The 25,506-nt window shown below is 40.2% G+C and overlaps 1 protein-coding gene across 3 annotated transcripts in view; it reads left to right on the top strand.

The window, feature by feature from the left end:
- The window catches only part of LOC133346447 (atrial natriuretic peptide receptor 1-like), a 96,514-nt gene that overhangs the window by 19,865 nt on the left and 51,143 nt on the right, over positions 1-25,506 (top strand). For all 3 annotated transcript variants that reach the window (XM_061558020.1, XM_061558019.1, XM_061558018.1), the window contains exons 2-8: positions 12,781-12,980; positions 13,437-13,550; positions 14,633-14,768; positions 15,286-15,380; positions 16,198-16,327; positions 17,234-17,318; positions 19,970-20,090. In XM_061558020.1, coding sequence (XP_061414004.1) covers positions 12,781-12,980; positions 13,437-13,550; positions 14,633-14,768; positions 15,286-15,380; positions 16,198-16,327; positions 17,234-17,318; positions 19,970-20,090 — 881 coding nt within the window. The remainder of the gene's footprint in view (positions 1-12,780; positions 12,981-13,436; positions 13,551-14,632; positions 14,769-15,285; positions 15,381-16,197; positions 16,328-17,233; positions 17,319-19,969; positions 20,091-25,506) is intronic.

Genomic DNA, 25,506 nt, shown 5'->3' with positions numbered 1-25,506 from the left:
GAGAAGTCCACCTGTTTCGTTCCTTATATAGAGGCGTAGGTGTGTTGACCACCCTTCTGCGCTCTTGCACAATGTGGGGGGGGGGGGGGGGGGATTACTGACGCAACGTTCATTATGCATGTGCATTATGCGAGCCCTTTGAACTTGTCCTTCCTGTCTATTGTGTGTATTAAAATAGCCCTACCAACGGTAATCCCTATTGAAGTACGCTGCCCTTTGTAGGCATACATTTAAATAATGTATTATTTGATTATTCGCTTCCACGCAGCACTAAGATGGTAGCTATCCGAACGGTTAAAGTTATTTTGATTTCTTTCAATTTCGATAGATTCTATAATTAGTCTTGGCTAGGAGTAGCAAGTTTTGCACAAAACTTCATCAAAATCAATTGAGTGTTGAAGTTTTGTGGAAAACTAGCTACTCCTGGCCAAGACTGGCTGTGTCGGGTGGTGGCGAGTTTTAACGACACATTTATATATTTACGCGATCTAACCCAAAAACCTCTATTATGGATGATATTTAGGATGTGTGATTTTACCTTACACTATAGGCATGGGGCTTCAAAGATGCAGGTAGGCCTTGAATAGAGACAAAGAAGAGCAGAATGAGTGGTGTGAATAAAACTCGAAGATCGGCATTATGGGGTTGCACGAATAGTTGCAACATCAGTCCAGGAGGATCGATTTGTCAAGCTACAAATTATGCCCTACCTCTCTTCAAAATCCTTAATATTTGCAGAAAAGTTTTATTTGTCTTTTCCATTATCATCATCATCATAATCCTTTCTGCCATTTGGAGATTTTGCAATGCATACACATTCTGTGTACAGAATAATTCCTATTAATTATGTTTTATAAGTGCTGGCAAATTTTTTCTAATTCAAAAGACTCCTTCCATTGCAAAATCGACGAGGTTACCGTGTTCTCCTCATCCTCAACAAATATATTTTCAATGGATGCCATGAGCACAAGCATGGGCCCTAAGTATGTCACCTCCTGTACAGGCTACCTCTAGAACAGCACATCCTCCGCCAAATACAAAGATTATTTTAGCGTGATGTGTGAGATGGATCTGGAGGCATCTCCTCTTGTTCGAATGAAGAGTGTGTTCCCTTCATTCAGTATGCTCACAAATTATATACAGCAATACAACTCACCCAGGTTACAAAATGTTTACATTACACAAATGAACAGATTAACGTGGCTGTCCACAGGCACATTTCCATGCTCAAAATGTGTCACTCCTCGTTGCTTGTCTGGCAATGATGGATATTTTTACAGGAGGACCAATGCAATGCAGGGCTTATGTGCCATTCGTAAATACAGTACCCTTAAAAAGTAGAAAGTGCCCACCCAGTGTCTTCCCAGTGGACCGTGAAATAGCAACACAACTTGTCAACCAAAGAACACATGACAGTGTCCCATGTATATCAACGTGCCACCCATCAAATGTCATCAAAAAGTCATACTCCATAACCTTTGCATTCCTAACAGTGACACAAACATTGTGACCATTGTCAAACCCACATACAGGAACCTCTGAGACCTGTACGCTCGTGCATGTCCCTTGAGTGTGTACCTGGCACGATCCCTCTCAGTTGGGCAAAATACAGCACTTGTACTCTTTGGTTCTTTCGGTAAAGTCACGTAGATAGAAAATAAAAAATAATACAATTAAAATAATAGATCACGACGTTTCGATCGCAAAAACAAGTGATCGTCTTCAGGCGAAAGAAACAGATTGCTGTCACTTTGGTGAGGCACTGCCTTACCAACACTTATTTCACCTGAATGGTACATTCTACAAACAAAATGAAGGTACCCCAATGGGTTCTCCCTTATCGCCAGTGGTAGCGAATGTTTTCATGGAGAAATTTGAGACAGATACCATCCAGACTTCCACCCTACGTCCTTATTTGTGGAAGAGATACGTAGATGACACGTTCGTCATCTGGCCACATGGCCTGCCGACAATGAACCAATTCTTCAACCACATCAATTCCATACATCCATCCATCAAATTCACCATGGAAGTGGAAAATGATGGCAAGCTACCATTTCTGGATGTTTTGATCGAGAAGAGACCTGATGGCTCGTTGGGACACCCACACGGACTCCTATTTAAAGCCTGATTCTCACCACCATTCTGTCCAGAAGAATTCCCTCATCAAAACACTACACCATAGGGCCCGTTGCATCTCCGACCAGCACCACCTAGCCAGTGAGCTGGAGCACATACACCAAGCCCTCAAGATGAACGGATATTCGGACTGCACAATCTGCAAAGCTGTATCCCCAACCATGGGGAGAGAACCATCTGAGGACCCAATCAAAACAATCGCCTTGTCATACTTTGCAGGGGTCACCAAAGATATTTCTAAAATCTTGAACAAACACAACATCTAGGTTCGATTCAACACAGTACACAAAATCCGTGACTTGATCTCATCTGTGAAGGATGTGATTCCTGACATGCAATACCCTGGTGTCTACAAACTAAGTTGTGTATGCGGCAGCAGTTACATTGGGGAAACGAAACGTCATGTCTCGGACCGTGTTCGGGAACACAAGGCAGATCTGAAACACGGCAGAGCCAATACCTCTGCTGTGGTGGATCACTGTTTTAACGCGGTGGGCACACACGAAATTGTTTTTTCCAAGACCGAGGTGCTCTGCAAACCTTCTGGCTACCATTAAAGATGTGTTCATGAAGCCATACAGATATACAAACATAGACATGGCTTCAACCGAGAAGATGGATACAAATTGAGCAATCATTGGAAGGACTTGATCAACCAGGTAAACGTTTAACTGTTGTGTCGGCTGACTTTCTGAGTTGCATTACATTGTTAAGTTTTGCGAAGTTTGATGTCTCAGCTTTCTTCTCTCTCTCACCTAGGCCCTCGTGGGAATGCACTCTCTTTCTCACATGCCCTCATTTCATTGCACATTCGTTTAGTCTCATTTTATTGCACACTCTCACATGCCCTTTGGATTGCACTCTCATTCTCACATGCCCTACATGCTAATCTCTCACAATATCTAACCCCCACCCTCTTTTCCGATGCGGCACCCCCCCCCCCTCTCTCGTGTACATGCTAATCTCTCACAATCTCTAGCCCCCACTCTCTTGCCCGATGCGGCACCCCCCCCCTCCCCCTCTCGGTCTATATAAGGCCTCGTCCACAGCAGTCTGTTTCTTTCACCTGAAGACTATCACCTTTTTGTTGCGATCGAAACGTCGTGATCTATTATGTATTATTTTATTATTTTTATTTCCTATCTACGTGACTTTACCGAAAGAACCAAAGAGTATAGTAGTAAGGTTAAGTGTTTCTATTAAAACCCTGAGTTGTTACCAATCCACCCTAGGTGTTTTGTGGAAGCTCTTGGTCAACTGCAGGTAGGGCTTTGGTGATACTATGATTATCCAGGAAGCTGTCAAGGTATTTACAATTCATTGTAATTTTGTTTCAACTAAGTTTATTCTACTGAGGCTGGGCTACTGTGTGTGGGGCTCCTCGTCCTTTACCTCAAACATCACTGACCACTCAAAAGTAAAAATAATACCCCAAAAACTAAATGTATTGTCTTCTTACAATAAAATATAACATAGGAGCCAAATAGTTTGAGTCATGAGCCTTCTTCAGAGTAGAAATAAGTCAGAGATGGTTGACTATCATAAAGCCAGAGATCATACTGCCTTAAGAGTTTTTACATCTTTCCACAATGATAAAAAAACACATAATTCAAATTTGTGAATTTCAGAGTGCAATTATGGGAGAAAGGTTACCTGAACTGTAATCAGCAGGGAAATGTCATTGTTAAGCACATTTTACACGCAATTCAAATTGCAATTTAAAGTGCATTTAGATTCAACCCTAAAGATTATGCACCAAAACACAAGTACTCGTGTGAGTTACGTGAAAAGAAGGCATTTATATTTACATAATATAGAATCAGCATAAGCAGAGAATAGGAAGGTCCTGAGTCTAGACTTAAACAGGGGCAGAGATTTGACAGCACAGATGGCCTAGGGGAGAGAATTCCAGACGAAAGGGGCTGCAGGGGAGAGAGAGTGACCTTCCACTAAGTGAAGGTTGACCGGAGTCTTTGACAGAAGCACTTGATTGCTGGAGTGAGAACTTGTGAGGTGCAAGGGAGAGGTGTGCAAGGGTGAGTCCATGGAGGATCTTGAATGCAGTGAGTGACCTTGAAGTTTGACTGGGTGGAAAATAGTGTGACCCTTTTCCATGATGTTTATAAGAGAGTTTGCTATGCCCCTTTTGACAGTGTGTCAAACATGACATCGCAGATAATTTATATTACAACCCTTTGTTAATCCACTGGTGAATAAAAGCTTTCTCATGCCGCATTATTCGTGGGGGTTGCTTGACAATTCTTCACCATACTTGTAGATTTTACTTATACTTCACTTCACCATATCACTCGCCACTGATGTTAGCCATGAAGCTCAGGTAAATTGGTTCATAGTGCAGTGCGCTAACCACTGCACACCTGCCTGCCTCTTCCAGAATGAACTCTGTGTCAGAATGGTACCAACATTGTTATAAAGCATTTGATTCTGGCATGATGCACACATCATAGGTATTTTGGTATTCTAATGGTCACCCAAAGATGAACACTCAATTTGAAGGCTTAAATTCAGATGTTGAGATGCTACAAGAGTAGACCTTGCCAGTATATTGTGACTGGCCAACAGCTGTAGGATCTGGCAATGTAGAGAAAATTATGACAGTATGTAGTGGCATTACCAACATTGATCATCTATTGACTTTTATGTATAGACCTGTACGTTTATTAGGGACGTAATGATTTGTCGATCTATTGATTAAATTGATGGCAGTGGTTAGGAATATGCTCCTGCTTCTTGAATACATCTGTCAGTCGGAATTAAGGATGTGGGAGGTGGTGGAGGACTTTGTGTATTTAGGTGGTAAGGTGCTCGGCATGTAATGATTCTTTGATTACATTTTATTTTTATAATCACAATGCATACTGCGAGTTGTGCGTGTTAGGGGTTATGGAAATTCTACGGAAATATGACCCCTTAGGCTAATGGAATGAATGAAAAATAACCACTCAAAACCAACAATACAAATAAACCAGTACAAACGAGACAAAAGTAATATATTCTTGAATTGCATTTTCACCCGCTCAGATCATGACAATCGATCAAATTGCACAGTGGGGAATTAATCATGATACAATTGTAATGTGCATAATGCAGTGGGCTGTAAGAAGGATTTCAAGAGATGTACTGCATTAGTGGGCTGGGTTTTCAGTGGATTACATTAGCCATTTTAGTGTTAAGAGATCAGTGTTTGAAGTAGTGTGCGTGCTGCTGTTCAAAAAAATATTATGGTCTTTAAATGTAGGTGTATATAGAGGGATATAGGAATTTCATGGCGGGATATTTAGGAAGCATTTTGGAAATTTAGAATGCACATGGAAAGGAAGCATTGTTTATGTAATTAGGAGTAGGAGATTGTGATGAGGGGAGCACATGTTGCAGGCTGAAGGAAGACAGATTACTGAGACGAGTGTAGTGACTGTACTTGTCACTGTATGGTGCCGAGGCTTGCGTAGCCACGGCCGGTATTGTGTTGTCATTACGGGCAGCCCGGGTTATGGGATGCAGTACCGACCCTAGCGGAACTTGCGTGAGCAGTGCGGGCTCCCGGTGAGGGAGCGAGAGGGAGCGTCAGCCAGCCAAGGTTACCTTGGGGCATGATACGCTGGTTGACCTGCTGTCACGCGACCGGATGATATTGGAGGGGGGCCACCGGTGGACGGGGGCCGTGGGGCGGTCACGTGGTCCAAAGGAGCTCTCGGGAACCTTCGAGAAGGAGCTCGAGAGACCTGGAAAGTGGGCAGGGCGGAGCCAGCCCCGGCCTGGGGGCATATAACGAGGGCCCCGTGAGGAGCTCGGGGTGTTTCGTGTGCTCGTGTTATGAAGATCCACGTCGGGGAGAAGAAGCCTCTAGCCACGCGGTCCAGGACCCCATTTGTGGTCCGGACCGGGATAGCGAACCGTGTCCAGTTCTGCCGTAGCGTGGTTAGATGGGCATTCGAGACCCAAGTGTAGATCGTGTTGTGTTGAGTGTTATTGTGTAATAAATAGTGTTGCTCCCAAGATAACGTCTGCGACTCAGTTGGACTCACTACACGAGCATTGGAATCGGCACCTAGAGGTCATCAATCAAGGAAAATATCTAAAGCCAAAAATTCAGTGAATTATTATTAAAGCAAAAGCCATGTACGTTTTACTTCCTAGGTCAGAGAAGTGGATTTTAGCAAAGCTATAATAAAATAAGCTCCAGGGCTTGAGCATGTTGAATTTCTGTTGCACACTCTACGTGGCCAACCGTGCTATATGGACATGTGGGAGGAAGCTATGAATTGTATAGTGCGATATGGTAACTTTGTAGTTCGGAATATAATCTTCATGTAATGAATAAGAAGGGAAAGTTATGCGTAGGCCACATGCAGAATGGAGGAAGGCAGGTTACGAAGACAGGCATTAGGTTGGACATCCAGAGATTGGCGACTCGGGAACGCCTCAATTCAGATCGTGAGATACTGCAAGAAGAGATCCTGGCAGTTAGATGTTGGCGAGATGTTATTACCTCGCCTGGTATGCAGGAAGTCGTGGGTTCAATCCCGACTCTGACGCCTGCATATTTGGAGTTTGCATGATCTCCCTGTGGTCGTGTGAATTTTTCTCCGGGTCCTCTGGTTTTTCCCTCCACATTTGGAAACATGCGTTTAAAGTATTTGACTCCTATAGATTTCCACGCGATAAGCCACTTCGTTGAGCTATCATTTGTGGCCAGGTCACTTCTGAAAAAGAGCTATATAGCTGAGTGGGCCTTACCCGGTAAAACTTTTAATAGTTTTAGTTTAGATTGTCAAAGAGCTGTATGCAACTGGCAGTGGATATAAAATTACGGTGGCGTATAGTCTCATAAACAGCATTATTTATGTTACCCATTGACTTTTACTCTATATACAGACGTGTGTTTATTTGGCATGTGAAGATTCATTCGATTCATCGATTAAAATATATTATTTTTTCTCACAAGGCGGGCATCGAATTGTGTGTGTAAATATATATTTTCAATTCGTATGCATTGTATGCAGTCGGTTGACATAACCCCTCCAGCCACTAGATATACTACATTCTTCACAATGTCACGAAAATTACTTTATCTTCAATTAAATTGTAACCCTGAATCTTGATAATTCACTCATTTATAAAGGAGGTACTGTACATCGTTCCGTACCTCGTGTTGATGTGTCAACAATGAAGGGATCACAGTTACTGTCCCTTATTATGGCTCTTATATCCTCTGCATGTTGCAGGTAACAAATGCAATCTCTGGAGTTATTCTATAAAGTGTGGAATGGTTCTGAATGTTTATTACAGTATGTGCTACAAAGAAGGGCCTTTGCCCAAAATGTCACAGTGTTATATATTTCTCCCTGTTAAGGTTATATTGTTAGTTATTAGTGCTTACGCAACACTCCCCACGGAGTATCGCTATAACATTTGTGTAATTGTGTAAGATGTATTCACGTAATAATCAAGATTAACAGCCACTTATCAATCGGCTGCTATGTGAAGTATAACAATGTGAGGGTTGTTGTATAACCATATTTCATGCAGATCAGTGCAGGTTGGTTGACGGTGAAAACCCAGTTTTGGTTTGTAATCTGCTCTACACTGATGTTTGCCATGGCTGGGAATCAAACTCTTTAGAACGTATGTTTGTGTTTAGTTTGTTGTCCTTCTCCCCACACCTCTGATTAGCACGGTTGGCTACATACGGTGCGAAAAAAGTTCTACATACCTGGAGGTATACGTACGCCTTGTGTTTATACAGTACATATGCACACAAAAAAATGGTGCACTTTTATTAATATTTATATAATGGTGTACAATTACAGGCTATTCAATCTAATATTGTTCAAAAAAATCCTCAACACTTTAGCTAGAATCCAAACTCATTTTCTGGAGTATCACCATCTAAAGTGGCTCTTTATTAGTTACATAGATTGTGAGGTGGAGCAGTGGTGCAGTGGTTTGCACACTTCACCAAAAAATCCAGCAACTTAAGTTGAATTCCCAGCCACAGCAAACATCAGTGGCGAGTTATATATTTCCCTGACCTGCAGTGGCAAGCTTGGTGAAGTATTGTCAAGCAAACCCCCATGACTGACTGGCACTGCACGGAGAGGCTTCATCTCACATTGACAAAGGGTTGTAAATTATATATTACTTGTATGTGTTTTTTTTACCTACGGTAAACATAAATGTATTGCCAAGAATCTCTAAATATATGAAAAATGTGGTAGTAATTAGGAGTATCAATGTTGAGAGCAACGCAATGCATGTACAGTAATGTTGTGCAAGAGGTACTGTTAACTTAATCAGTAAGTAAAACATATGATGACAACGTGTGAGATAAATGGAAAGAAGAGACAACGTGTGGGTGAGTTGTGAAATATTGTTTGGAACCGTTGTGGTTGTCTGGAAGATATGACATTCTGCGTAAGTATGAATTAATGGTAGTCACAGAATTCAAACTGAAATATACTGTATGTCTCTCACCTTGTGTTTTTATTAACATGTGAACGCAAGGGTCGTTTTTATATATGTACCACGTTTTGAAAAATAATACAGTAGGAAGCTTTTCACAAAAATATTTCACCCGAAGCATGCAGAGTGCTTAAAAAATGTGCTTATAATTGAATAGATTTATATTTTTAGGTTAAATCTCTTTGTTTATATTTTGCAATACTGGAATGCACGTCATTTCCGTAACAAAAATATTCAGCTCCATCCCACAACCCCAGCTTGAAGCCAAGGTAATACAATAGCTCCATTGAGCATAAGTGCTTTCCGTTTTGCCTTACAAAGTCCACTTTGGTGAGTTAGCTTCAACTGCAAGACGAAGACTAAATACTTAAATTGTCTTGCCAATGAAAACTGAGAAAGTAACTGGTGTCTTAGAGCGCAGCAGTGACTGCATATTGTAATATCAAGCCAAGAAATAAAGACAACCTATTTGTAAAAATAACTCTACAAAGTAAATTCATTTATTTGATGTGAAAGGGGTCTTTTTGAAATTATTTACTTAGCAGTAATTGCCACTTGCTCTAGGTTTACATTTAAACAGGCCCAGCATAACAAATAGTGAAACTTTTTTTTACTTCAGTCAACTGAACTTATAAATACTTTCAAATAGGTGAGTTGCTTTTATTTTACCAAAGGTTAGAGCCCAATGAGATAATTATTTTATTTTATCTTTTTTTAGTTTCAAGCAAGGCCACACAATGACTCATGTGGTGTCGTGTTGCTTTCTGGAATTGGGTGTTGTGCAAAGGATTAAATCCCATCCTTGATGGCTACACAGGGCTCTTAAAATAGAGACACTTTGCCGAACCGATATGTGATTGGCACTTAGTTTTAAGTGTGTGATTACTTAAAACATTCAGCGTTGTTGCCACCTGTTCTTCTCATGAGTTATTGGTCAGTATGACGTAGCCTGAACAATGGAAATGTTATACGGCCGTCAGCAGCTAGCTGCGCTGAACGTGTTTAGCTGGGCAAAGCTTGTTTACTCACATGTCCACCGTAACTGAGTAGACTAAACGTTTTGAGAATGTAACATTGAGAGTATACACGGACTTTTCACGCTGTTGAATGTAGAGCGTTTATTATCCATTACCCACCTCCCTGTGAATCCTGTTATTTTCAGCAGACCAGGGGAACAATTATTTTCACTGTTATCCAAGGATTCTCAGGAATTCACAGAACATTGTAATGACAAAGAACTGTCTTTTGGAATTGCAATTTTACATCTGTGCTTTGAGTTTCCGTGCAGCGGTGCGCACTGGGGCCTCTGTGTTTTAAATTAAATATATGATCCTTGAAACTATCGTGATTACAGCAGACATTAAAATCAGGATGATTTATACATTCGGCATTTTAAAATAAAGTGCGTCAAATCAGCTGTAATCGGGTGATGTCATTCAGTCATGCCATTCTACTCTCTTTGTCGCTTGTAAGTCCACAAGATACATTAGGTGAGCATTAGCCATTGCTTAGCAGAGGGATTTTACCGTGACCCTGTTAAGTGTTATGTTTATCGCAGACATAGCACCAGCGATAAAATCAATTAAATGCTGACGAGCTTTTTTTGCTGTGCATAGGCGATATTTCTCTGCAGGGAAGGCCCCCCACATATTTTAGAGGGAGAGATGAGGCAAATGTCAAAAGATATGTATCCAATCCACGCCACAATCTGAGTATATTAATGATGTATTGTACTTTCACCAGCGTTTTCACGTGTAATTGTATACAGTTTGCGTGTATGCTCACTATATCATTCACAAAATTAGGGTACTTTCTTTAAACAAATTTGAATATAAACTTTAATATTTTAAAAAAATTGAATAAATATACTGATAGCAAAACAACATACTGCAGCATGAATGCATTTTTGTTCATTTGACATTCATTTGGATCATATTCCAAAATGCTTCTGCTGTCAAAACCAATTGATAGTCATGAATAGAAACGGTATTTACTTTAAACATTCTTTAAAGTTGCCCGCACTTAATAAAATAACATCCTGTTACTAATGAACGTTGAAACACGCCGTAGACATGTTATTTATATATTTACATTTCCTAATGGCCAAACAGCCTAAGGGCACAGTATCAGGAAAAATGGATACATTCTGAATGTAGGTGGTGCACATGAATACATAGCATATGAGTTTGTAGATCTTGGCTCAGTCATACTTTCCGAATGTCGTTGTTTTTCTACTTTATCATTGTGACAGGTTTTTTTTGAAAAATATAAATGATGGGGGTGATTAACAATAAAAAAAATGTACAGAATGAACAGAAAACCCGAGTCCTGATTGCGAATAATTGTACTCGGTAAAAGTACAATTTGAATGTACTGCTTAACTCTGACCTCGAGCTTACCTAGAGCGTTGCAAAAACTTGGCATCTTCCCAAACATCCTTCTCTCTCTTATATTTAAACTTTCCAGCATATCCTATCAGCCAAATTGTAATATTCCTTGCCAGGTTTTGTGCCGAGATCCGTCTAATTGCCATGATTATTGCAACTAAATCTCTCTTCTATGATGTTTCCAAATTCCTCACTTGTAAAGTTCAAAACGATCAAAAATTTAGTAGCCTAACTTGTTGCCAACATCTACAGACAAGAAACCATTATCCCTGTTACCAGGCTACTCTAGTGGCTTTCAATCTAATCTCAGGTCACCCTCAATTGTCATCAAGATCCTCCATGGACTCTCACCCCTTCTGACCTCTTGCATTTCATCTCACGATAAGCCTCTCCACGTTCTTTCCACTTCAGCAACCAAGACCTTCTGTCAATCCCCCCCCCCGCTTCGGTTAATGTCTTCCCAACTGGAGGTCGTCCCATATTTTACAATACAACTTTAAGTGACTGCATTTCAAGTTTCTGTATAACATTCCAGCTCAAGCACCCACCTCCTGAATTTTGACATCAAGCTGGCAAAAATGCATCTGTACTCTATCAGAGTGTGTTTTTGTTTGCATTTTGACCACACATATTGTGGTTAATGCACACATGATTCCTTGTAAAAAGGTTTCCGTTTAGTTACGAGAAAAAAGGAGTAAAACCCTATTATTATATTTTGGTACTGGCAAAGGAGATCTAATGATGTAGATGCTTACCCCGAGCCCTCATTACTTTGATGGTGCATTGTCTTTGAGCTGTACGCCTTTTGGCGTCCTCTGGTCTAGCACCAATTGAGACGAAGCTCAAAAGAAAGCTGTCTCTGCTGTGGACCAATCAGTTTCATTTACAATGCATATATTATTAGGGTGTGTTTTTGTTTGCATTTGGACAACAAGTATTGTGGTCAATGCACTCATGATTCCTTGTAAAAATGTTTCAGTTTTGTTGCCAGAAAAAAGGGGAAAAACCCTATTATTATAGGAACAATGGGGTTAAGTTCCTGGTAGGAGTGAACATAGGGGTGACATGGTAAATGTTTAATAACAATGACGACAATAAATAAATAATACATTATAAAGAACAATGTTTTTATTATTACCTTTGATGATAATGAATTGACGATAGTGGAGGTGATGGTGAGGAATTCGGGAGAGGGACCCCTCGAGAGATGCAACGCGAGACACTTGCGAGCCATGATTGGGGGAAATGAAGCAAGTGTAGTACGCATAAAGTAAAAATGCACAATTGCAAGTTCACGTGAGCGGCAAGGTATGTTGCCTATTCGTGGTGCACGGGATTTGCTGTGAGACTGAGATCATAGCAGCCCAGGTGGCGTGTACCTGATCTTCGCAGGCAGTTTCAAATTAAAAACAAACATTCTGCACCCAGCTCCCACTGGTCTGGCGCTACATACACTCACGGATACTCGAGTCCGGCGGGTTGTGAATAGGGAATTAGTATACATTTGGTACCTCGCCGAATATATGTGAAACTCGCGAATAGCGAGGGTTTATATTGTATATATCGCATGAAGGAGACACGATGAAGCTTATTGATCTGCGTTCACTCCCACGTTCGTCCTTATCAATATAGCCAATTGGTAACGAATGCGAAATTGAAGCAGACATTGCGGTGTGATGAAACTGCCATGGGCACAATGTTTGGCAAGATGCATGTAAAAGCACGAAGCGTTTGTGTTTTGTTTATCCCTGTGCGCGCGACTGTGTTTCAGTCGTGTACTTCTGCTGCTCGGCGGCCGTGTTCAGGCAGACGATGGTGCAAGCGCACGCGGAGGGCATGACGGCCGGCGATTACGTCTTCTTCTACGTCGATCCGTTCAGCGAGTCTCTGAGCGAGAGCAATGTCTCAGAGTCACGCAAACCCTGGAAACGTGGCGATGAGTTTGACGAGCAGGCGAAGGAAGCCTACAAGGTACAACAACTGTTCACTCTGCCTACGGAGGTTACACACCGTTGGCTATCTAGAAGGTACACGCCGTTCACTCTCTACCAGGTACACACGGTTCGCTACCGTCAAAGTACATACTATTTACTCTCTACTAGGTACACACCATTCACTCTCTACCAGGTGCACACCGTTAACTACCTTCAAAGTACATACCATTCACTCTCTACCAGGTACATACCATTCACTCTCTACCAGGTACACACCGTTCGCTACCTACAAGGTACACACCATTCAATCTCTACCAGGTACACACCGTTCGCTACCTACAAGGTACATACCATTCAATCTCTACAATGTAAACACCATTAGCTACATACAAGGTACAAACTGTTCGCTACCTACGATGGAATCTCTGACTTATACAGCATTTGTTTTCAGTGGCAACGCGAGATTTAAAAGCAAAACGTGTTTGTTCCACAGGCTGTTATGATCATTTCTTATCGTGAACCTCAGAACATCGAATACAAAGACTTTGTTGTAAAGTTAAAGGAACGGGCTAAGGAGCAGTTCAATTTCACGATTGAAGACACGCTGGTGAGTATGCGTGACCCCGTGTGTACCAAATATAAAGTGTTAACTGGCAATAATATCGAAGATGAAAACAGCAAACATTTCACTTCAATGAATGTGCAGCTTTGGATGGTGTATGTTTGTATATTGTTGGATGAAGGTATCTTAGCGGTTGTGAGATTTTATGAATGTTGATTAGACGATTCACACAGAAATATAGCAACGTGCTTCAAGAAGAGCGTTTTCAGTTAGGCCATGGTACCTGCTATGACATGAATTGGAAACGTGGAGGCAGAGAGATGCATCCTAGGAATTGCACCGAGAGACAGGCGGGCCCCCATGGATCAGAGAACAAATGAACCTTAGATACATCATGTTGACTGTTAAGAAAAGTAAGCGTACTTGGGCAGGACACATCGCTAGAAGGGAAGATAAGAGATAAGACTGGTGATGGAATAACAGCTAAAGGAGTAAAGCATGGCTGAGAGGGGGGAAGGGGCAATGATAACTCATGTGCACTAGCGAGATGGATTGTGGCCCGTCAGGATCATGAGGGATGGGGATGTAATGTGGATTCGATCCCTTTATCAAGCAGTAGATAGATCATTGCTGATAATACTTGTAATTATTATATAATATAAATGTCTGGATCGACTGGCACCTTAATATTATAGCTGTCATTTTGTGGAACAAGGTGTTGCAGTGGAAATCAATCACATATATGGGGCTGCTCGGTTATTGGAATTTTAAGCAGTATTTCTGGAAGCATCCATCATGAATATGTAAAACACAGTTATGATTGTAAATATGACAAATAATTGTATAGTTTATTCATAATGACATCACACTTCATCGTGACTCTTCCAGCATTATGCATCTGTGTGTGCTCACATGTTCGAGTGTGAATGTGCTCAAATCACATTGGTTGCTTCGGCACCGTGTTTGTAAAAACATTCAAAGGAATGCCAATTACAGAACGCGACGGCCTTTTTGCTGAGATTTTTGATAATGCTGATGTGTATAAACCGAAAGAGAGCTAAACAGTTTTTTTTTAATTCATATGGATGTGGTTCAACACATTATTCTTTGTGTTCAAATGCAAACAGATGAATTTAATAGCGGGCTCCTTTTACGACGCCATCATGATGTACACGGCAGCGCTGAACAAGACGCTGTCTTCGGGAGGTGGCGTGCACGATGGTCACGCAATTACCGAGCACATGTGGAACAGGACGTATCGTGGTAATTAAACGCAAGTTTATTCAGTCCCATTATAAATTTAGATCAAGTTTCATAGCTCTGGGTGAGTGAAGCTGTACTGGAATGAATACTGGTATTCACGTATTCTCAGGAAATGCTGCCCATTTGTGTACACATGTAGTTCTGGGCTGACTGCATAGAACTCTTTCAGCACTTGTGTGAAATAAATGTAATTGCAATGAAAGCCACAACGTTTAGAATTTCGAATTTATTAACCTTTTTTTTGCGACACACTAGAATGTACTGAGTTTCAGAGCCACAGATAAAATATGGCCGACGTAATCATTTCACTTCACGTTTTAAAGAGTTTATACCAATCTCCGTTTTGATAAATGTGAAGGTACAACAACAAAATATGGTTTCATCTGCTTTGGGTGGTGAAATGTGTTACAGCCTAAGAAGGAAAAAGAGGATTTTCAGATAAAGATACCATAACTCATTAATTCAGATGTGCAAGACCTAAATTAAATGTTTTTAACAATGATCCATTTTTTTCTAGGTGTGACTGGAGAGTTCACCATAGACCGAAACGGTGACAGGGAAACTGATTTTTCTCTTTGGGATCTGACAGACATGAACACTGGGGAGTTTAATGTAAGTTTTATTTTAAAAATGTCTCCATTTTTTTTTGTTTGGCCGTGTCGGGTGGTGGAGGGTTACGACACATTTATAAATAACGCGATCTAACCCAAAAACCTTTATTATGAATAACATTGGTCGCGAAAGCCTACGTGTTAAATGTAACCAGTCTGTTGCTTGAAGTTCAAATAACCTGACTATCCAACTTTATTTTGTGTGTTCGTTACATTTTTTAGAAACGACAAATACATGTATTGCATTGAGAAGCAACAAACTTAATCTTAATGCTCTATTTTAAAATGTCTTTAATTAATAGTATTTGTTTATATTACTTGTTACTGGAGAAAGGATGAAGTTAAACCCGTAGTAAAACATGCAAAAAGATATTCCATGCTTGAGGCAAAGTATAAATGATAGTTAAATAATAAGACTTAAAATACTGGGTATCCATATCGCATCATGCATAATTAAATATTCATAATTACACACCAGTTCTAGCTGTGTTGTTAAACCTAGACATTTGGTGATATGACGGTGTTCCTCCATATGTCTGCCTGTGACATTAGCGACACTCATCGCAATCAAGAATTTCCCAGAGTCCCCAAGTGTTATTATTTTATTATTTTAAGCGTGATTGTTACGAACGTTTCCGTTCATGTTTTTGCACATAACTCAAGCATGCATTCAGATCTTTTGGTGTGCACTCCATCCTTCACATAACCCAAACATACAATCGTGCAGTTCACACTGCGCTTTTATAATTCTTTAATAATGAATGAAACATTTACGGACAGCCTGTTCAGTATTATTTGTCATACATGTTTCTTTGCAGGTAGTTATCAGCTACGATGGGGCATCCGGTAAGCTTATCGAGGTCCCAGGCCTGGAGATTCAGTGGCCTGGGGGATCCATCCCCAAAGACGTCCCACTGTGTGGATTTGAGAATGAGGCCTGCATCTCCGGTGTGAACACAACTCGCAAATATTGAAGACAGCACGATAGAGAGCCAAACATATTTGTCTGGCCAGCAGTGATTGTGCTCAGTGTGTGTGATTCGTGTTATTTATTTAGGCACTTTTATCCTGGCTGGCTCCTGTCCTGGACCCACTCTTTACCCTTGCTTTTTTTTCGTTTGCCTCCACGCCAACGTTTCGTAGTGTCTTGTGATGCGTTAGCATTTATATAATTGAAACTCCACACGCGCATTTAAATTATTATTATATACTTAAATATGAACTAGCATAGCTGTTATTATGGTACATTCTAATCTGGAGGAGCTGTATATATAGATTTGTTGTACAGTATTTGACAATAAGTATCATATGGCTCAGTGTACCATATTTTATCACACTTTGTTTCCGCTACATATCATAATCATAGTAGTAGGTTTTTACCATTTAAACTAGTACAAAACTGACACCTTTATACAAGGCATCATGCTTGCAATAACCGTAACACAAGCAGTCAAAATGCAAACAAAAAGAAACAACTCTGATGATGATAATGATATGCACTGTCCTTGAAGTTGATTGGTCCACACCCGAGACAGCTTTCCTTAGAGCCTAGTCTCCATTGGTCAACTTCAAGGACAGTGCATATCATTACCATTATCAGAGTTGTTTATTTTTGTTTGCATTTTGACTGCTTGTGTTGCGGTTATTGCAAACATGATGCCTTGTATAAAGGTGTCAGTTTTTGTACCAGTTGAAAGGGTAAAAACCTATCACTATATTTTGACACTGGTAAAGGAGGTCTCATAGTGTAAATCATAATCGTACTCGGGCAGAATCGTGTTTATCTCGATATTAAATGTAGTTTGACTGAAGTATGGAAAACAACTAATGTCTCGTGTTTTTTACCTTAACCAGGTGGATTTTCAACCATGGAGGTTTTAATGATTGTCTTCAGCCTCATACTGCTGGTAGTTGCAGTAGCGTCCTTTCTCATATACAGGTTAGCAGCACATGCAAACATTGATTATGCTAAAACAGCTTATTAACATATTAGCACGTTTATTGCAACATTACAAAGCTGTGTGGTTGTGCATCTGTTTGCACACAACACGGTGGCACAGCGTACTGATACACATTCCTGAGCATGTGAATATCTCTTGTTTTCGTTTAACTTAAAAGGCTTCGCTTGCATGTCCACTGCTCTGCTTGGTAGCGAGCAGCAAACATTCATGAAAACAAAATCTGTCCACCCACCAGATATGAGGTGGCTTGAGAACAGAGTGGTTAGCACACTTGTCACCAAGCCAGTTTTCTTTGCGTGAGTATTTCCATTCTGGCAGGCATCTGGTAATTTCTGCTGGATTAAGAATTTAGTAAAGTTGGCCATTAAATACCCTGGAAGTAATTTACAAAAGTAGTCCCAGATTTCTAGACGAAAGCTCAACCTTCAAAGATACATGTAACATAATTGTAACATTTATGATTAAAATGTATGTTTATTTGTATATTTTCTGGAAGAAAAAAAAACATGCCAGAGCAAGAATGGTTCACCTCCCCTGGCGATTAAATGCAAATTATGTGATTCACTGTCACAATTCATGAGAATAATTCTTATTTATATATTTATACAAACCAGCTAAAAGTAACATTCCTCCCAGTATAGCAAGAGTACGAAGCGAAGAAGATATATACGAATGTTGCCCTCGTGACATGTGCAGGTCATGAGCAGGAAAATCAGGCTGTATGTATGTTGAACTTTTTTTACACCGTACTTAGTCAACCGTGCTACTTGGAGGCTGTGTCTGATCGTCACCCAGTGTCAGGGGAAGATACATGGGAAGCAATTATCATGGTGGGGGAAGGTCTAACTTGGGTGCACTTAGATGCAACGTGCCTATTATCACCCCCACCCCGCACATCATACGTACAATATCGAACTTGATTGTGTAACTGTTTTAGGGGATTCTAGGGAAGGCCAGTTGAGCCGGTTACAAAACCATCTCGATCTTGTTCGTAATGTTGTGGGGGTTGGGGTGAGGGTAGGGAGTGAGGAGAGGGATTAGGAGCTGGGAATATATATTTTTTAACCCTTTGGTAAATGGTAGCACTCCACTTCTTTCACATGTGATTCAATGAATGTATCATGAGTTTAAAAATAGATAAACCTCTATTTTTCAGTAAGCTGTTCCCTTTTTTGGGTAAAGATCATTGAAACGACGAATTAATATAATGTCAACAATATTGAGTGTTTTAAAAATATAGTTCCGTGCTATAAATCAAAACTAAATACAATGGATAATCATGAACGGCCTTTGTTAAATCACTGTTGGATGATGACCGTTCCATGCCATCCTGATCATCAGAGTTGCTTGACCGTAACATCACCATGCCGGTCAGTGCTTGTTGGTGAAGTGGGCTACTCAAGGCCATTCTCATAGCACTCACCGCTGATGTTAGTCGCGGCCATGAATCAAAATCAAGTCGCCGGGTTAATAGCAAAGTGCGTTAGCTACTGCCTGCTAGAAAAAAAAATGGGAACGATTATTTATTTATTTTTAAACAAAACAACGTATGGCTGCTGAGCTGTTAAACCTTCACCATCACCAGATTACAGCGTGATGTAATGCAATCAATTTTCTCACAATATGACAATCAATACTTGATGACATTCGTATATTTTATGGTTTTAATGTACATTTTAGCATTCCCTAGAATAATGTGTTGAAGAGAGTTGTATTTGTTTGATCCTCTTGAGCGACAATCGGCCGATTAACACAATGGTTGTGTCGCCAGTTCCTGTGCCTTTTCCACGTTCACCAGTGTGAATGCACGTGCTGCTGGTATCAACACATGGTGCCTTTCAGGCTTCAGCTGTTAACGTGGCCATTTCTTTGCCATAGTTAACCATGATTTTCCATGCCATAGCTAAATTTACTTTACGCAAAGAATTTAAGAGAAAAAACAAGCCAGGGCCTCGTCTAAAAGTTGCACACAGCTTGTTTTCATATGTATAATGGACACATATAAAGTTTCTAGCCTAAAATTTCAATGCCACTTTATTTTCATGTATATTTGATAACATTGCTTTTAGAAAGGGTGAAACAAAATTATATTAGCCAATGTTTTTTTCAGTAATTCATATCGTGGCCTAATTTCTCTGCCAGTTGGCTGGCATCAACCTCATTTCCATGGGCATGGTTTGTTCTTAAACGTGTGCCATTGCACCTGGTTTGAAAAATTAAGGACACCACCATCACCAAGTCAGCTATGATACATATGCATTCAGTGTAGAGGTATTTCTGGGTCATGGCAAAAACTGTGCTTCTGTTTGCTTGCATTCACATGTGTTCCACTTAGGAAGTGATGGAAGTTTAGGTTGGACCTTACAATGCCGCACTTTTCTTTTTGGCTATGCAGCCGGTGGAGTTCATTTGCTGACGTCCCCCCCCCCCCCCCCCCCATCTGTAAACCCCCAGCGCATTGTGCAGGGCATTGCCTGACAAGTGCTGTCATGAAGAGAAGCAGGCTCATGTGTAACACAAAAATATGCCGGCTCAGCTTCTCTGGCGTTGAGCCTCTCACTTTTGTTCAGCCACAATCATGCGTTCATGAAAGTAAAGATCTGTGTGGACCTGTGTGTGAGTGATGCAGGAAGCTTAAGTTGGAAAAGGAGCTGGCCAGCATGCTGTGGCGACTGCGCTGGGAGAACATCCAGGTCAGCAGCCTGGAGAAAGCGCGGCGCAGTGCCGGCAGCAAGCTTACCCTTTCCATGGTACTCGGATGCAAAAACACCGGCTTTACGACACTCCCACTTATATTCTTTAGTCCCCTGTCCAATAATGGCGGGGATTTGGGTCAGTGTACATTGTGTGTTGTTTGCCAATAAAAAGCAGTTCAACAAAAAAAAAACTATAATAGAGGGTTGTTTTGGGTTAGATCGTGTAAATATAAACATGTTGTTAAATCCGCCACCACCCGGCACAGCCGATTAGTAAGATTTGTCACATAAACAAAACATGCCAATTCGTTACTAGTTCAGCACACTGGTTTGTTAGAGAGTAAACCCATAACATTTACAATTCGAGTACGATGCTTCACCAGTAATTATAAAAAATTAAAATGTACTATTTTAATTGTTTTAGTGATTTGCTTACCTTTCCTATACTTTGCACTCATTTTGTCTTTTCGTATTGTTTGTTGTTTTAACTTTCTGATCCGCCCCTATTGGACATATGTGAAAAAGAGTTTTTTGTACATTTACATTTATGCGATCTAACGCAAAAAAAACCCTATTGTGGAAAATATTGGTCGCAAAGCCGACGTGTTAAACCAAAGCAAATGACATCAATCGTCTTTCCACATTAAATTGAGTTTTGATATGAATGTGTAAAGGTTCAGCAAACCATAGAGAGATACCTTAAATGTTTTGTTTACAAATCTGACCTTATGAAGGTCAAGAGGTTATTGTGGCTAGTGTTGCTGATTCAACCACGACCTGCCTTCACTTCCTTCTGTTGAATCCTGCAAGCTGATGCAACACTGGACCTCCCAAGGTCTGGTGTATTACAGTATCCCATCCTCTGGCTTTAGGTCTTGTCTTTTATTGCCAATCTATAGGTGCCAATGTAATTCCTGTCTGCACACATGACCCACCCATCACCACTGCTTCTGCCTGATTACATCTACTACACTGTTTGGCATGAACTTTCAAATTGCGTTCCTTATCCTGCTGTGCAGTTACTAGCATGGTCAGCATGCACTTGTATTTTAAAGTCAGAAGTTTGTTTTGAAGGCGCTTTGTTAAAGTCAAGATTTCTATCCGATTCAGCAACAAAAAAATAGTCATTAAAACCCTGCTCTGCTAACAAGAGTATTCATCTCATACTCTCCACTAGATATAGGGTAAAAGTTACATTTCACTATCCACACCCTTGATATTACCCTTGATATGTATTTAGAAACATGTGTTTCGATTATTTGATTGTTAAAAGTGTTCACATGATAAGCCATTTCGTTGAGCGATCATTTGTGGCCATGTTGCTTCTAAAAAATAAGCTAATAGCTCAGTGGGCTTTAACTGGTAAAATAAAACGTTGTTTAGTTATTTACTTACCTTTCCTATACTTTGTACTGCGAGTGTGTTTTTCTATTGTTGTTGTAACTTCCTGACCCGCCCCTACTGGACATGTGAAAAAGAGCTTCATAGCTCATTGCATTCTTAGAGTATGAATAAAGATCATAAATAAAGAAACAAAACATCTGATTTGCAAATAATGGGAATACTTTTTAATCAGTCTCATCCTGTAGGTGTCAGGACTCGCGTGTAAGAGGGCTGTGGATAAAACGAATTTCACTGAACTGACTTTATTTGAGGAGACAGTTGGTGGAGGAGAGAGCAGTGGCAGTGCAGTTTCTAGCAAGGTACAGGCAAAGGAAGAATGGAAATGGAAGACCAGATTGCCACTCAGGATGATCATAACCACAGGCGGCAGAGTGAAATTGTTTTTGGCATGGAGGGGGGTAGCAGGACCTGTGCTGTCACACTGCAAGCTGTGATGTTTGTGCTAAAGGTGACATGGTTACAGTGGTTGATACAAGTGTAATGCTTTCGCCTCCGTATGATTATATAAATTGCCATGATTCAGTATCGCGATTTCATTCAATATTCAATTACTATTTTGTCTTGTTTTTTTCATCTCACTTGTATCTTTTTTCATTTGTTCTGTATTACAGTCCAGTTGCCTTTTCTCCATTTTTACTATATGTGAACACATGTCATTTTCACATAAAGCATAAAGTTGTAGTTCTTACACACATCAATTGATATATTAGCTTGCATAGACAATTTTTTAAATCGATTAATCGTGACGTGCCTTACTGGTGGCTCATTAAATTATCAATGCCCTGCTCGTTGATTATATACTCTTATTTTAGGAAAGGCATTGCTTAGGCTAACACATTTTCCGAGGGCCAATTTAATAAACCCTTTTTTGCTGACGTCGGTGGAGAATGCCTCAGCGATAATGATAGCTATTTTAAACTGCGGTATTTTTTTTTACTTGCGGGAAGGAGAGAGTTTATTGTACGGAAAAGAGATCATAATTTGATTTTGTTTTAGAATTCACCAGATCCTTATGTGTGGCATGAGCTGCTGTGCAAACAGGAGGGGGGGAGCGGTTATAGTAGAGGGGGGGGAGATGGTGGAGGATTTATGTACGTGTATGTGCGCATGCATATTTATGCATGCGCGTGTGTATTTCATTGTAGAACAATGGGTAATGTTTTGATTTAAAGCTTTCGTGACTGCAGGGATTCATATTCTTGGTTCTTTCGGTAATGTCACGTGACTTTACCGAAAGAACCAAGAATATAAATGGGTAATGTATTTATGTGCGTGCGGTATTGTGTTTGCACATGTGTGTTAGGCATTTACGGATACATTGTGACCGAGTTAATTTATGTGTTGAAGAAATGTGTGCATATTTTAGGAACTGCGGCTTGCACAGTTGTCTTGTTCATTTGCGGTATGTATCTGCGTGTTCATATTGCACATGTATAAGTGTAGTTTGTGTATGCATGGCGATACAGTATGTGTGTACGATAATGATAATTCTGTGCATGTATTTATTTTTATCCAAGTCGTATAATTAGTGTATGTCCGTAGTGAACTGTAATTGCGGGAACAAAGGTTTTAATGATATGTGTATACATGCATCTTGTACTGTTATGCATGTTACGTATTGCAGTATTCCCTCGTTATTCGCGAGGGTTACATTCCGGAGATGATCGTGAATAGAAAATTTCGCGGAGAATTATATTGGCCTATGAAACGTCAAGCACGTATATACAAGGTTCACTCGCAGTTTCGCAGAGAATATTCACGAGCTAACAATTACAAATGTTGTACACGTTAGTTCGAATTATATATTTAAATAATTAGAGACTATTTTAGTGCGTGTGGGAAATCATTCCAAGTTGAATCCGCTCAGTTTGAATGAGAGCATGCGCCTGTCCATGTTTTTACTCTAGGGATATTTGAACTGTTATGATAATAGGATAGAAGAGTATAATAGCTGTTGGAGTAAAATGATAGTTTTGAGTTAAGAGAGGACATTTACTTGTATACTTTGGTATTTGACGTGTATGCATTATGTGTATATAATATGTTTGAACCAAAACAACCATTGTGTACTGTAGCACGAGGGTTATTATAGTCTAAAAAGGGGTTTGCCTTTTGGGGTGGTACTCATTCAGTCATGAGTACATTTGGTATTTGTGCCATTCCTGTAGAGCAAGGTTAGCATAAGGAGCTATATAGTTCAAAGACGAATATAGTCTGCCATTCGTCTCACAGTAGAGGGTGATGTTGCTTTGTGGCTTTAGCCAATTAGGTAATTTGCAAGTAGCCATTAAAGTCAAATAATGCCACGGGATCTTTAACATTCACTGTGAAGCAGACGGTACGTATATTTTGTTAATGCACCTGCGGTATTTAACAGGGTGGCCGCTGGGGTCGAACCACGAAATGTAGCAAATAGCAGCGTGCATATGTGCTGTATCTCAAGCCATGTCACCCCATGTCCTGTTTACGACCCTAAGCCAGTGATGGGAATTCCATACGCCTTTGGGAAGGGTACATCTATTCACTGCTTGTGAAAATGATCTTGCTCTTGATTTTTTTAATTGTAGTTTTATTGAGATACTGATGTGCATTTGGATGCAGTGGAACTGATGCAATCTGCATTTGATTTAGATCTGGTTTCGATTAATCCATCCAAACGCTAATATAGTTAAGAGGGGTTTAGAGTTCATATTGACTAGATCATATCCCAAACTGATTGCATTTGAGTGCCAAAAGAATCTGACTTGATCATTTGACTGAACTTATAAATAATGTTTTATTACAGCATACAATTGCACCGATCAACGTTAAAAGGTAATTAAGTTTTAGTATAAAATACTAATATTTATTGACAATTTAAAGGTCAATCAACACTTCAGCAAGCTGTAGTTTGGAAGGGCTGTTCCACCATTGACCACACACATGGTATCAATCAAAGCCTAGAAAAGACAAATGGATTTGAACGATTATGAAAAGGCGTTTGAGTGAGTGAAAACTGAAGTAGCTTCAACCAAGCTTTTACAAATGAAGGCACAAATAACAAACGTACAGACATCATTACTATTTACAAAGAAACAACAGCAATATTGAAGTTGCACGAGGAGAGCAGTAAATATAATCAGAAGAGCAGTTGTGAAAGGAGATATGCTTATACAATGGTAAATCACAGCGGCAGAAAATATCTTCTGAAGGCTAGATTGAAGATGTAAAGGCTTTAACATGAATTTAGACGTATTAGCCATCTCAGAATTGCTGATGACAGTTATTTTATCAAGCACTGAAATTAATAAAAAATTATGAAATAATGTCACAGAGAAGGCTGTAAATATTGATTTAGGATATATAAGTAAAATATAAATAATTTACCAGTTTGCTTAAAATGAAATAATCACTGAAGGGAAGCAACTGGAAAACTCAGCAGAATATGTTTAGCTCGAGCAGCTATTGAAAGTAATTCGAGATATTGGGATCCAAACGATGGAATACAGAACAGTAGCGGGATGGAGTGCATTTGGAGAGTTGAATATCATAATGAAGAATAACGTTTTGAATCAGTGCATACATCTAGCTATGACATGGAAAACACAGACACTAACAAAGATTATGGAACAAAAGCTGGGATGTGCCAACAGAAGTATGGACAGAGACATTAAAAGGAACACATGGTCTATGGAACAAACTAAAATTAGAAACATTGTCAATTTGGATAAGTAAATAAGCTTGGGCAGGACGCATTACTCGATGGTATGATAGCTGATGGATGAGGCAGCCGAAGGACACAATGCATCAAAGGGTACCTTCCACCATGGAGATGGAGCAACAAGATCAGTCCATGTGTAGTTAGAGACTTTCGAGACACATCAAATAGAAGGCTTCTTATTTATTAAGAGCACACTGGGCGATACATTATGTAACGCAGCTACACATAGGCGATCCTAACACTCACAGCCCCATCGCCAGCATACAACTACTCAGCTGTCCGACTAGCGTAGCGACAGCGGCGGAGAGGGTCTTGCGGCAGATCAGCCACGTGGTCGGGGAACGAAGAGATGATGACTGGCAGCGA

The sequence above is a fragment of the Lethenteron reissneri genome, chromosome 24 (genome assembly GCF_015708825.2).
Source record: "Lethenteron reissneri isolate LAM-NWPU_2019-01 chromosome 24, ASM1570882v1, whole genome shotgun sequence".
Lineage (NCBI taxonomy): Eukaryota > Metazoa > Chordata > Hyperoartia > Petromyzontiformes > Petromyzontidae > Lethenteron > Lethenteron reissneri.
This window is presented reverse-complemented; position numbering and strand designations above follow the sequence as displayed.